The sequence below is a fragment of the Ursus maritimus genome, unplaced genomic scaffold (genome assembly GCF_017311325.1).
Source record: "Ursus maritimus isolate PB19 unplaced genomic scaffold, ASM1731132v1 scaffold_6, whole genome shotgun sequence".
NCBI lineage: Eukaryota > Metazoa > Chordata > Mammalia > Carnivora > Ursidae > Ursus > Ursus maritimus.
The window spans coordinates 78,739,637-78,752,928 of record NW_024426774.1 but is presented as its reverse complement, the minus strand read 5'-3'; the positions used below and the strand labels follow the sequence as shown (position 1 = coordinate 78,752,928).

Below are 13,292 nucleotides of genomic sequence, written 5' to 3'. Positions count from 1 at the left end.
CGGTGTCCGAGGAACCGGCAGGGCCCGGGGCCCTCGGTGGGGCTCCTTGCGCACCCTACAGGCCGCCGAGAGGTTTGCATCAGAGTCAGGTGGGAAGGATATCAGCCTGCACCTGCACCGGTTAGAGGAGCACCGTCTTCGGTTAAGGGGAAGGAGCTGGGGAGGGCTGCAGACGGAAAAGAGGCCAAGGAAGAGCCCCCAAAGACACTGGACGGCTCCCTGAGGTCATCCAAAGTGAGGAGGAGGCCACTGTCTCCTGTCTGAAGCACTCAAGTTTCAGATCTGTGCTGAGGCCTTCTGTTTAGGCTGGGGGGGGGGGGGGTTCCCTTGGGAAGTAGTAGAGAGGGGGTAGAGGCGTTGAATTGAGATTTTAAATTGTTTAGAAGAAAAGGAGGCCAAAGGAGAACATGTATTTCAAAGTTTTTATAGTGTGGTAGAACTCAGAATACGTTTTTAGACTGGTCTGTAGTAGGATCTTTCCAACAAAAGTGAAGAATGAAGCCCACGGCTGACAGGGAGAGGGTTTAATGAGACAGTTTCATCCTTTTTATTCAGTCAAAATAGTTTATCATATAATGAAAGAGAAGGATCATGCAATTATCTCAATAAATGCAGTAAGAACAAAGCATCTGACAAAATTCAACAGCCTTTCTTCATTAATAACACTTGGAATACTGAAAATAAAAAGTAACAATCCTAATCTGATAAAGAGGAGAACAAGATAAGGACGTCGTCTCTCACCTGGGGCAATCCCTTTGTAAAAAGTAAAGAAATAAAAATAGAAAGCATACAGATTGTAAAGGAAGAGATAAAACTACTCGTTCTGACAGATGGCATAATTTTATGTAGGTTACCCTTCGAAATTTACAAAAGAGCTGCTGGAAGTCATAAGTGAGTTTAGCAAGATCATGGAATAAAAAGTTAATATACAAAAATCAATTGTAATTCTATATGCCAGTAATGGAAATTTGAAAAATGAAATTTGTTAAAAATACCATTTACAATACCATAAAAAATCAAATACCAAAGTATAAATCCCTTGAAATGTGTACAAAATGTCTACTGTGAAATCTACAAAATATGCCAAGAGAAATGAAAGACATAAAAATGGAGGGATATACCATGTTTATGGATTGGAAGATTCATTGTTAAGATATCTATTCTGCACAAACAGTGGAGTTTATAGAGTCTATACATTTTTAGAATCTATAGATTATAGAGTCTATATATTTCATGCAATCCAAATCCCAGGAGGAATTTTCAAAGAAATTGAGAAACTGGTTCTAAAATTTTACATGAAAATGCAAATGATCTAGAATAGTCAGAACAATCTTGGGAATAAAGAACAAAGTTAGAGGACTTACGCTGACTTGAAGGCTTACAATAAGGAAATGCTAATCTTGACAGTGTGATATTTGCATAAGCATATAAACGGAAAATAATAGAAAGTAGAGTAATAGGCCAACACATACATAGCCTATTGATTTTTGAATAAGTCACCATGTCAATTCAATACGGAGAGAGAAGTCTTTCACAGGTGTTGCTGGAACAATTGGGCATCTCTATGGAAAAAAAAAAAAAGAAGGTTGACCCTTACCTCATTCTATATGCAAATATCAACTCACAGTGAACCATAGACCTAACTATAAAAGTTGGAACCATGAATATTTCATAAAGATACATGGAGAAATATCTCCTGAACTTGAGGTAAAAACAACAAAACAAAACAAAACCTTAGATAAGACACATTAAACACTAACTATATAAGAAAAATTGACCAACTGAATGTTACAAAATTAAAAATGTCCGCTAATCAATGATACCATTAAAAAAATGAAGAGGTAGGGAGGTAAGCCTGGAAAAATTGTCACCTTACATCTGTCTGAAAAGGAATTTGTATCCAGAATATATAAAAAAATTTCCACACATCAACAACATGAACAGAAACAACACAGTTCAAAGAGACCTAACAGCACCAATCATCGGCGAGGAGGTGGAAGAAGAGCGGTCTTGTACAAAACTGGAGGAAATGTAAAATGGTACAGTTTGCCAATTTGACAGTTTCGTAAGAGGACCACGCCTCGGTATTGAGCCAAGACAAAGAAGAACACATGTCCGCAAGAATGTTCACAGGGTCCATATTCACGATAGGTACCCTGTGAAACAACCGTGTGTCCCTCACCAGGGAGAGGTCAAACACACTGTGTGTAGACACACAATGGAAGCGAGACGCGCTGCTAATGTTCTGCTTGTGGGAATCCGAGTGTTCTTCAAGGTTACATGAAAATTTAGCTCTAACCCTTCCAGTTTGAAGTTCAAGGTGTAGAATATTGACAAGGAGTAAGGAGCAGGAGAGCAGGAAAGAGAGAGAAAGAGGAAAAAAGCCTAATGAAAAGATCCTAGGCCACATGGAGAAAGACCAGCAAAAGGAGAAAAGGAAGGAAAGGTGAGCTGAAGAGAGAGGGATAGAGGATAGAAATTTCCGGGTGTTTTGCATCCCCCCAGAATTGGGCAAATGGGAGTAAAGCTGATAGATGAAACCGGGGGCCCGCACGCTCTTGACATCCCCGGTCCTCACGCCTCTGCCCTGGTGTCTGGTCCCGTGGCCTCATCCAGCAAGGAGGAGCTCAGATAGATGGAATTCGAGTGCATTATCAGCACGTCAAAGCCAGCACTACTGCCCCTGGGCACTCAGGGAAACCAAACTGGGTGTCTTCCCTGGTCGTCTGTTTGGCACAGGCATGTGGTACCTCACGTGCTTCCAGAATTTGGAATTCAGGGACCGTTTGTTGGCCACGTGGTCTTCCCTCCACTTGATGGTACCTTGCACTTCTACAAGGTGCTTGAGGGAATCTTGAAGGTCCCCAAACTGCAGTCCACTGGGCTTGCTCAGAGCCTCCAATTCTACAAGGATCACCTTGGAGTCATTCTGGAGGAGGGCGCTGTGCAAGGCGATCTCCTGCTCATAGGCAAACTCCCTGCTGTGCACCATCTCAGGAGTCAGGATAAAAATCTGCCGCCTGCTCTTTCGTATGTTGCTTTCCACTGCAGTGGCTGCATCTGGGGATAAAAGACACGGATCGCATTTCCTGTTGCTGCGTTTTTAAGTCTAATGCTTTGATCATAAATGTTCTGAACTTAAAAAAAAAGTTATGGTTTTAATCTGGCATGAGATTCTGACGCTGATCAGTTCTTTACTCAGAAAAGGGGGAATGTGCTTGGATGGACAACACCTGTTGTGTTCGAGTTATCGCTCCCACTGTGAGCACATCAGTCCCAAGCCCCTCTTCTTTCCCAGGTAGATCAGTCCTAACTGATCTAAAAAAGCAGAGTCCTTGAGTTAAATAGTAGGTAGAGATCTTTAGTGGGAGAATTAGAATTCAAGTTCATTAGCTACATATTATCTTCTTAGGATATTAGCTTATGTGTTTATGAGGGCTTAGTACTTTAACTCTTAGGATCCTTTGCTCCTCTGAACTGATTAAAGCCTCTAAGGGAGTCCTGGATTCACGTCACTCCCCAATATCTCTGTTTGAGAAGCTGATTTGATCCAGACTAGAAAACTCCTAAGGAAGACCAGATCCCCTTATCAAGTTAGAGTTTTTATAGCATCAGCTCCATGGTGATAGCAGGTAACTTCTGGGCAGACTTGGAAAGAGGGTATAAAATACTCAGCTCTCATGGCAAGGAGGGAACAGAGAAAACAAAGAAATGCAACCACGAAAGAAACCACTGCAGATATTCTCAGAGTGTGGCAGCCGAAAGACTGCCAATCCATGCAGTGTGAACTACGGAAATAAATGTTGAATAATGCCAGGTAGAGACCTTGTGTTGGTCAGGGTCCTAACAGAAAACTTGGCACACTCAAAAGGACTGACTTAAGAAAGTTTAATGAAAGGACAATTTATAAAATATGTGGGCAGAGCCAAGAGAAATCAATAAGAGATGCGTCAGAACCCCAGCATGGGAAATAACCGGGAGACATTACCCCCCTCCAGGTGTGAAGGGGAGGGAGCAGTTATGGAAGCTGAGTATAAAGGCAACTAACAAGAGCCTGTGTTCCAGGAGAGAAGAGCCCAGCTACCCAGGCAACCTCATGGGTTGCCTGCCTCTGAACTCCTGCCAGGGCTTCCATTGGCCAAACCCAGCAGGGAGCAGAGGGTAGGGGCATGATGGAGTCCATAACGACCAGCCCCCCAAGGCCACTGGCTGGAGCACCGAGTGGATTTGAAGGAGCAAACAGAAGGTAACTAGCATGGGAAGAAAGGCACTGATGCAGTCAGTCATGAACTTTTCCTAAGGGATGAGTGAAGTTTGGTGTTGTTTTGTTAGATCTGATCTTACTTCGGTTAAAGTAAGGTCAGAGGACATACTTGCTGGAGGGGAACTGGGAACGTTCCCAGGTGAAAAACAGCACAATGCAGGCCACGCGAGCTTGAGGCTCAGTGAGCTGGCGTTCATGTTGGGCTGGAGAGAGGTAGAACTAGAAATGAGGTCGATGGATCCGAGACAAAAGAGATGAAGACTTTGCAGCCAGATGTAGCAGGTGATGTGACGTCACAAACAGCTGGGCTCCCGGCAGCTTCCTGACCAGATGTGTAACATGAAAAAAGCATTTGAACACCTTGACTTGTTTCTGTTTGCTGGAATGAGTAGCCCACGGGAGAGCTGGAGGAGGAAGAAAGCCTCTAGAGAAAACTTGGATTCCATTTTCTTGAATTGTTCATTTTACAAGTCTCCCACGCCATTGTGAGGTGATTAACATTGCCCAAATATTCCAGGACGCCCCGGATGCACCTGCTGTGTGTTCCTTTAAATCTATAGACACTTGAATCCCTCTTTGCAGTGGAAATGCCAGTTTAAATTCGGAGTCTACTAGGCATTAACTTTATTGGACTTACCCTCATGGTGTTCCTGCCTCATTCACATTCCAAACACTTCCAGCTCTCTGAGGAATTTGAGAAGAGCTATGAGGATGGCTCATGGGTACTTGACATAAATATAGAGGGAGGAGGAGAACAGCTACTGAGAGGCCAGAATTGTGACAAACTGTGAAAAGTATATGGAATCGACTAGGAAGATTAAGAAACAGGAGACGGCTCTAGTGGTTCTTGTGAGAATATACATTTGCAAATGTTTCTCTAATACAAGGAAAATTGTAAAGACTCCGGAATCCTTGCAAAAACTTTAACCAATGCCTCTGAATATTAGAACAAAATTCTTTGTTTTTTGAGTCTTCTTTCGGCTCTTCTAGAGAGAATTAAGATATATGTCAGTTACCCCCGTGGTGGACCTGGGAAGTCAAATAGGGGCAGTGCCTTGCTAAATCCGCCTAGCCGTGTCTTCACATCACTGATACTCTTGTGAAGACCTCATGATCAGGTTGGCCATGGGGCCAGGAGGAGCAAAGAATAAGTATCTCCTTCTGGAGAAAGATTTCAAAACTCTGGTCTTAAGGCCGGGAATAATGATTGTAATTCCGTATCCCACACAGGGTGAAGACCACCAACCCCTGGCCTTCTGATAAACGTGACTTTCTGTCCTTGATGTATGTTGATAGCTTTACCTTCTCCAGGTAGCAGATCTCTCCCATAAATGCATAAGTTATAGCCACATTTATTTTCAAGAACATCAGGCAGAATCTGGTGAACAAAGTGCTCCACGGCATTGGCCCTCTCAGGACTATTTTTATAGTTCCGCGGATAGATAACGTAAGCATCGTAGATCTTTCCATCTGAAAATGAGAACAAGAAATACAACTTTATTGCTTGGCTCTGAAAATTCCCATTTGACTCTTACGAGACATTCTTCACTGAATTTTATTGTTGTTGGTGCATGGATCCCCCCCCCCCAATATTCTAGAATTCAGAGATGGTGACAACAACCTACTGCCACAAAATATTATCAGAAAATCGATCTTAATCCCAAAGTGCCCCTCTTTACTGCCTCAGACTGAATGATAGAGAATAGGCAAGAGCCAGTCCAGTTTAGCACACACCATATTGTCAAATGTAATTAATAATTTATTGACAAATATTTATTGTCATGGATAAGGAGTCTTCTGTTGCTTGGAGTAGATCTCAGTTTTAGTTGTTGTTTTCCCCTAATCCTAGGAAGTGAAAATGTGAAAGATTTTTTTTTAGGGGATCTGCATTTCCCACAAATCAAATAATTAGCCCTAGTTAAGGGGACCATATGGAAAATGTAAAGTATATCTGTCCCCAAAGAGGGATCTGCATTTCCCACAAATCAAATAATTAGCCCTAGTTGAGGGGACCATATGGAAAATGTAAAGTATATCTGTCCCCAAAGGAAACAATGGTGTTCTGATTTAGCAGGGATAAATATATCCTTTCATGTGTAACTTATGCACATAGGTAGGACTCTATGGAGTGAGCTTTCTGGTGAAATACATCTGCCTTCTGATGGCCCTTTCTTAGTTGTTCACATCTGGAAAACAGGAACACTTTTGTTAATGTTTTGAATTCCATAAAGTTTTACCAATACACAGTTTCCAAAATGTTTAAACTTTTCTGGGTTTGGGCCAATTCTGTTCTTGATTTAGTAGGAAGAGTAAGCCTATCGGGGAGGAAATTTGAGCTGTTGAGATGAATCTCAGAACCATAAGGAGAAACAAAAAAGGATAGAGAATGGCCTCTGAGTGGACTGAAAAAAAGATCTACTGACAATATGCTAGCAAGCAAAATCTCGGTTTAGTAGCATAGCTATTAAGAGATCAACAGACAAGTAACCATCAGCCATTATGGATCCTTTTCTTTTGAAGAAAAATGTGAAACTTGCCACTTACCATTCCTAGTTTTGTAAGGTCTGACTATGTCTCTCCAGAGCAGAATAACCTCAATCCAGAACACTTTCAGTGTTATCACCATGACACTGATTAACATTAACAAGGTGATAAATCCCGCCAGAAGGTAGTGGGTGCTTTGCTCGTCATCTGTTCAAAAGATAAGGGGAGGACAAAAGTGATCGCTATTATTACTAGAACAAGGTAAAATCAACAAATACGTGGATGCTGACCTCCACTGGGAGTACAAGAGATGCATACAAGAGATGCCTACCTGCAATTGCCATGGCCGCGAATCAGTAAATGAACATTTATTGAGCGCCTACTCTGTGCCAGGCAGCAGGCTAGGCATTGTAAGGGATTCTCAAATGTAAACGTAACTAAGATAGGAGGTAAACGTGTAATTTGAGCTGGCAGAGGTCTTTAGGAGTGCCCGCTCCACATTGGACTGTGCAATGGAGCCTTCCTGCAGGTGGAGGGAGGGTTTAGAGAACTGCAAAACAAGGAAAATGTCCTCCTGGCGAGAGGGGATGCAGTGAGCCCAGGGGTGGAGATGTGGTGTGTTCTCCGAGGAACTGAAGTAATCCAGTCGGAGGAAGACACAATGAGAAATGTGGGTCAGGGCTAGGTTCTGATCAGACTTGGGGCTCCCGTTAAGGCATTTTGCCTTTATTCGGGAAGGTCACAGGAGCCACTAAGTGTTAAGTGGGGTGTTAACAATGAAAGTGGTTGACAAGCAAGATTAATCTGAAGGTAGGTAATCTGTTTCTGTGGGAAGAGACCATAAGTACTTAGAGGAAAATGGACAGGAAGTTTCTGCAATACTTGTGAAAGATAAGGAAGGTCTGAACCCTCACGTAATAATGAGAAAGGAACGGATATGCTTGGTGTTGGGACATTAAGGAAAACTAATCAAAAGGTCTTGAGGTCTTACTGCATAGGAAAGCAGTGAAGAGACAAGGGCCATGTAAGTCTCTAAAGCGTAATTGATGGGGAAGTCAAATTACTGGGGTTCTAGGTTCCAAACACACCCCTAACTTTTCTCATCACTGAACTGTGCCCTGTACTCACTGCTGCACAAAGTGCATACTCAAAAAGTTTCCCGATTTCAAGGACTTAGATACGTACAAATTGAATATAAGAACTGTACTCATTAATGGTATTTTTGGCTGTTTTAAGTTGACTTCTCTCTTTAGAATTAACTATTTACAAATAGTCCCACTTACAGATGACCGTGAGAAGAATCTCAAAGGAGATTCGTCTCTTACAGCGTTCTCCCTGCATTTTTGTCTGAAGTCTCAAAGCATGTGTTCCCGGTCTTGCCATACAAAATCATTCATCCATATTCACAGATTCCTCCCATAGCTCATTAGCATCCTGAGTATCTAGCACTGCAAAATCAAGACTGGCCAAGGGGAAGAGATTCAAAACCAGGGGGCGGTGGAGGAGGCGTGTTGCTGAAAATTGGCGGAGAGCCTACTATCTGCACTATCATCGTTTTAAATGATAAATGCGCCTTAAGGAAAGCATTTCAATGGGATTCCCCTCCAGGTCTCTCTCTCTAAAAGTGCTATCTGGATACCCTCTGGGAACCTACATTTCTTGGAGAGACCGTGAAGTAACTGCATCTGTGGCTGGTCGCCTCCGCTGGGAGGAAAGAAGTTAATCTGAGACAGTAAAGAAAGTTGAAGTTCAATGTCTTTCGGTTAATGACTTAATGCCTGTGTAAATAATTCCGTATGTGGTGACTAAACACTAAATACTTTCTGAAAACGTTTATAAACAGGAAAACACTGCCTAAGTTTGAGTCCTGGCTCAAACTCTAATACTCAGCCGGGTAGTTATTCAATCTCCTCTTGCTTCGGTTTCCTTATCTGCAAAATTTGGTGATAGTAACAGTCTCTTCCTCATGGAATATTGATCAAATAAATAAGAAATGAAATGGAAAATAATTAGACAGGTCCAAAGGAAACAATGAATAAATGTGTACTACTATTATTAGGAGAGTCAAATATTTATTTAATCACATCAAATAATAGGGAACATAAGCTTTTTAAGTTCTTGCTGTTGAAATTCAAGACAATGCTATAATTTATTTTGTGATGAGAAATAAAGGAATTCATTGTGACAATTAAACTTCTGTAGCAACAGTTTTTGTTTAACATACACTGTTGTCGAAACGGAGTGTAGCCATGTTAATTTGCAGAAAAACAGGGGAAGGGTACACATACAAATAAACTAGAAGGAAAAAAGTCACCAAGTACATGTAACATGAAAACAATTCCAATACACAGCTCATAAGAGAACATTCATAAAGTGACAACATAAGCAAGGCATGGGGATAGCGAGGCAATGGCAGCCCCAGGGGGAGGGGGAGGGCACAGCTTCCCCTCTCGTTGGGGGTCCACTGTGCGGGCTACCACCACCAGACTGCCCTGATATTACATTGTGATGTGGTTCATATATCCAGGGGTGACTCCGTTATTATTGGTAGAAACCTGGTGGCCCATGGAACTGGATCGCACTTAATGTCATGATTCTGTTGGTTTGATAAAAACTTACAAATTGGTCTGTAGCAACAGTTTTTGTTTAACATACACTGTTGTCGAAACGGAGTGTAGCCATGTTAGTTTGCAGAAAAACAGGGGAAGGCTAGCACATACAAATAAACTGGAAGGAAAAAAGTCACCAAGTACATGTAACATGAAAACAATTCCAATACACAGCTCATAAGAGAACGTTCATAAAGTGACAACATAAGCAAGGCATGGGGATAGCGAGGCAATGGCAGCCCCAGGGGGAGGGGGAGGGCACAGCTTCCCCTCTCGTTGGGGGTCCACTGTGCGGGCTACCACCACCAGACTGCCCTGATATTACATTGTGATGTGGTTCATATATCCAGGGGTGACTCCGTTATTATTTGTAGAAACCTGGTGGCCCATGGAACTGGATCGCACTTAATGTCATGATTCTGTTGGTTTGATAAAAACTTACAAATTGGTGGTTTAAGTCTAATTAAAGCAAAAATTAAAGCACCACTTCAGGCTGAGACTTAACCACAAACGCATCAAATCGGTGGTCTGCTTATCTATCAGCCCCAATTTTTTTTTTTATCAGGTTGTGTGTCTGTGTTTATCCAAATTAATCTGGGCTATATCCCACTTAGAGGTATAAACTGAGGGCCTAACTCTCCCTTTGGCTATGTGACAAACACGTTAAGTAATTTCCACGTAGTTGTGCATGGAGTGACAAGTGTAAAAAAAAAACATATTTTTTCTCCTCACCCATTTATACTGCATTCAATGTTTCATCTAACAAACAAGATGTCTTTGCCTGGAAATGCAAGCAGGGGAGGAAGTTGACAGGTACTCAGGAAGGAAATGTTTGTAAAACTATTTTTGCTGACATCATTGCGTGCAACGACATACCAAGGGAGTGGGAGGAAGACGCAGTCTGCCCCCCTGAGGAGGAGTGGGTCATCACTGACATTTTTAGTGATGTCTGGGTAAGGTCATGATTAAAAGCACAATGACTCTGGGGTGCCCTGGTGGCTCAGTCAGTTAAGCTTCTGCCTTTGGCTCAAGTCATGATCCCAGGATCCTGGGGCTGAGCCAAAGGCCCTGGGGTCCAGCCCCGCATCAAGCCCCGTGTCGGGCTTCCTGCTCAGCAGGGGAGTCTGTTTTTCCCTCTCTCTCTCTCTGCCCCTTCTCCCACTTGTGCTCTCTCTCTAGCTCTCTCTCTCTCACTCATTCTCTCTCAAATAAATAAATAAATAAATAAATAAATAAAATCTTAAAAAAAGAAGCACAATGACTCTTAGATGGTCTTATTACTGTTTCGGATTCTTTACAGACAATGTGTCCTCTTGTTACCTATACCCAAGACAGATCGTTCTCTCCATTTAATTTTAAAAGATTATATATAGTGTCTGAATGTGATCTACTGAAGAGTAGTCAGTTTCGTATTTTTGTTATATTTTATTGCATCAAAGTATAATGAAGTCATTAAAGGCATGCTAGATTCAGATAAAACTATAGGGAACTTATAAACAATTTGGCCTTTCCAAGTTAGTGGGAACATAAATGTAAACCCTAACAAACGTAAATGTAAGCTGTTGCTTTGTTGAATAATTAAGCCTTAGAGCTAGAGCAATGGAAATGTCCAAAGATCATTTTCCTTGATATAGTATTTTTTCATTCTTAAATTAAGTTTTAATTATTCCAATAAAAGGATATAATTGCTTCAATCACTAATAACACTTTGTGTAATTACTATAGAAGCTAAGGTGTGCTGTTATTTTAATCCACAGAATAGGAGAGAAAGAAGCAGAAATATAAATTCTCATTGGTTCTGCGTGTTCATTTTGGTTTCAGAACCAATGTATTTTAGATTCTGCCTCTTCCCTCCACTTTGTCTTATTCATCTCCACAGCCTAACTTGGGCTGAAATCCACATCACAGATCTCCTGTAGAGTCACTATTCACTGAACCAGTCTCTTCTGCGACTCTTCCCTAGGCTTTTTATGTCTACGTGCTCCTTGCTCCGAGTTTAGCAGGAAATACTGTCATCGCTTGTATCCATCGCCCCTCCTTGTTTTCCTAGTAGACACACAATCCTTTATTTTTTTTAATTAATAAAATTTATCTTTCAGACCACATTTAGGTTTACAACAACAAGAACAAAAATGAGCAGAAAGTAGAGAGAGTTCCCATATACTCTCCCCCAGCCCTAGCATTCAGTTTCCCGTATTATGAACATCCTGAATTAGTGCAATACATTGTTTACAATTTATAGGCCAATACTGATACATTACTATCAACTAAAGTCCATAGTTTATACTAGGATTCCCACTTTGTGTTGTACAGTTCCATGGGGTTTGATAAATGCATCATACCATGTCTTCACCATTAGACTATTATATAGAACAATTTGAGTGTCCTAAAAATCCTGTTGTCCACCCTCTCTCCTGGCAACCACTGAGCTTTTACTCTCTCTATAGCTTTGCCTTTTCCAGATTGTTACATAGCTGAAATCATACAGTATGCAGTCTTTTCAGATTGGCTTCTTAGCAACAGGTTTTAAAGTTCCCACATGTCTTTTTATGGCTTGATAGCTCATTCCTTCCTACCAATGAACAATATTCCATTGTATGATATAACTGACTTATGTATTCACCTATTGAAGAACGTCACGGTTGCTTCTAAGTCTTGGAGATTATGAATAAGGTATTCGTTCATTTATTTATTCAAAAAAATTGTTATTGAATGCACGCTCGGTACCAGGCACTGCAATACAGATGGAGGACACGAAGACGGATGAGACGCCATTCCTGCCCTCATGGAGCTTAGAGTCACGTTCAGCAGACTTGTGTGTGATGAGTGTAGAGATAGAGACAGGGCCCTACAGGAGCACCTGGAAGGAATATAGACTGCAAACTGCTGGCCAAGGAAGTCTCCTCAGAAAAGTGGTACCCGAATTGCATGTTGACTAACAATTACAGTAAAGAAATGAGCTGAACTCCCAGACTTCCCATGACTTTCACCTACACTTAGGTTGGTAGTTACCAGGGGTAGGGGTGGGGGTGAGAGTAATGGGTGAACTGCTTGTGCTTTCTTTTTTTAGCTGAAATACATTGAATCTTTAAAAAGACAGAAAAAGAAAGACATGTAGCCAAACGATGTATTTGGTCAAATAAATGATGGTTTCTCCGTATAATGGGATACTATGGAGCCATTAAAAATCATGGTGTAGAAGAACGTTTAGTATCATGGAAAGATTTTTACTATACATTAAGTAATTACAGAACAGGCTATAAAATTTTCTATGTAACTTGTAGCAAAACATGCTTATAATTCAAATATATCTGAAGAGAATTTATGTGACAATACAAAGGTCGAAGAATAGCCAAGACAGTCTTGATGAAGAGCGAACTTGGAAGACTTACTCTACCCAAAATCAAGGTTGCCTGTACAGCTACAGGAAACAAGACTGTGTAACATTAGTGCACAAATAATTTTTTTTAAAGAGACAGAACGCAAGGGTCACACAATTTTTTTGGAAAGGACCAGATAGTAAGTACTTTAGGTTTTGCACGTAGAAAAAATAAATAAATAAATACATTTAATACTTTATAAAGCTTAACAATGATAGCATATGATGTCTTATTACAAAGCAGCATTTAAGATCTTCTTACTGGAATGGGCAGTAATTAATTACTCCACCTTCTCATCTACTTTGCCAGCCTCACTAACAAAATGTGCGTTCTTTAGGACTGAAAAAATAAAAAAGAATTATAAAAGGGAACATGTTTATAACGTGTCATAAAAGTCATGCAAGGTAACAAAGAACATGTTCACGTTTGCTGTTAGTGTGTCGTCTTTCACATACAGTGAGACAGAGAGAGCTAATGAAAGCAGAAGGATGGCCAAGGAAGCAGTTGGCTGTTAAAGAGGAACCAACACAAGAAGGTAAGGTAGGGGGGAGGGGG

At 41.2% G+C, this 13,292-nt stretch overlaps 1 protein-coding gene across 7 annotated transcripts in view; it reads right to left on the bottom strand.

Annotated features, from left to right (window-relative positions):
• Positions 1-518: 518 nt before the first annotated feature.
• The window catches only part of IL1RL1 (interleukin 1 receptor like 1), a 71,655-nt gene continuing 58,881 nt past the window's right edge, over positions 519-13,292 (bottom strand). For 5 of the 7 annotated variants that reach the window (XM_040623644.1, XM_040623642.1, XM_040623643.1 and 2 more), the window contains 3 exons: positions 6,809-6,955; positions 5,567-5,734; positions 519-3,060 (listed from right to left, as the gene is read on the bottom strand). In XM_040623644.1, the coding sequence (XP_040479578.1) occupies positions 2,675-3,060; positions 5,567-5,734; positions 6,809-6,955 (701 nt within the window). In that variant the 3' untranslated portion in view covers positions 519-2,674. The remainder of the gene's footprint in view (positions 3,061-5,566; positions 5,735-6,808; positions 6,956-13,292) is intronic. The other 2 variants (XM_040623647.1, XM_040623648.1) reach the window with 2 other exon arrangements.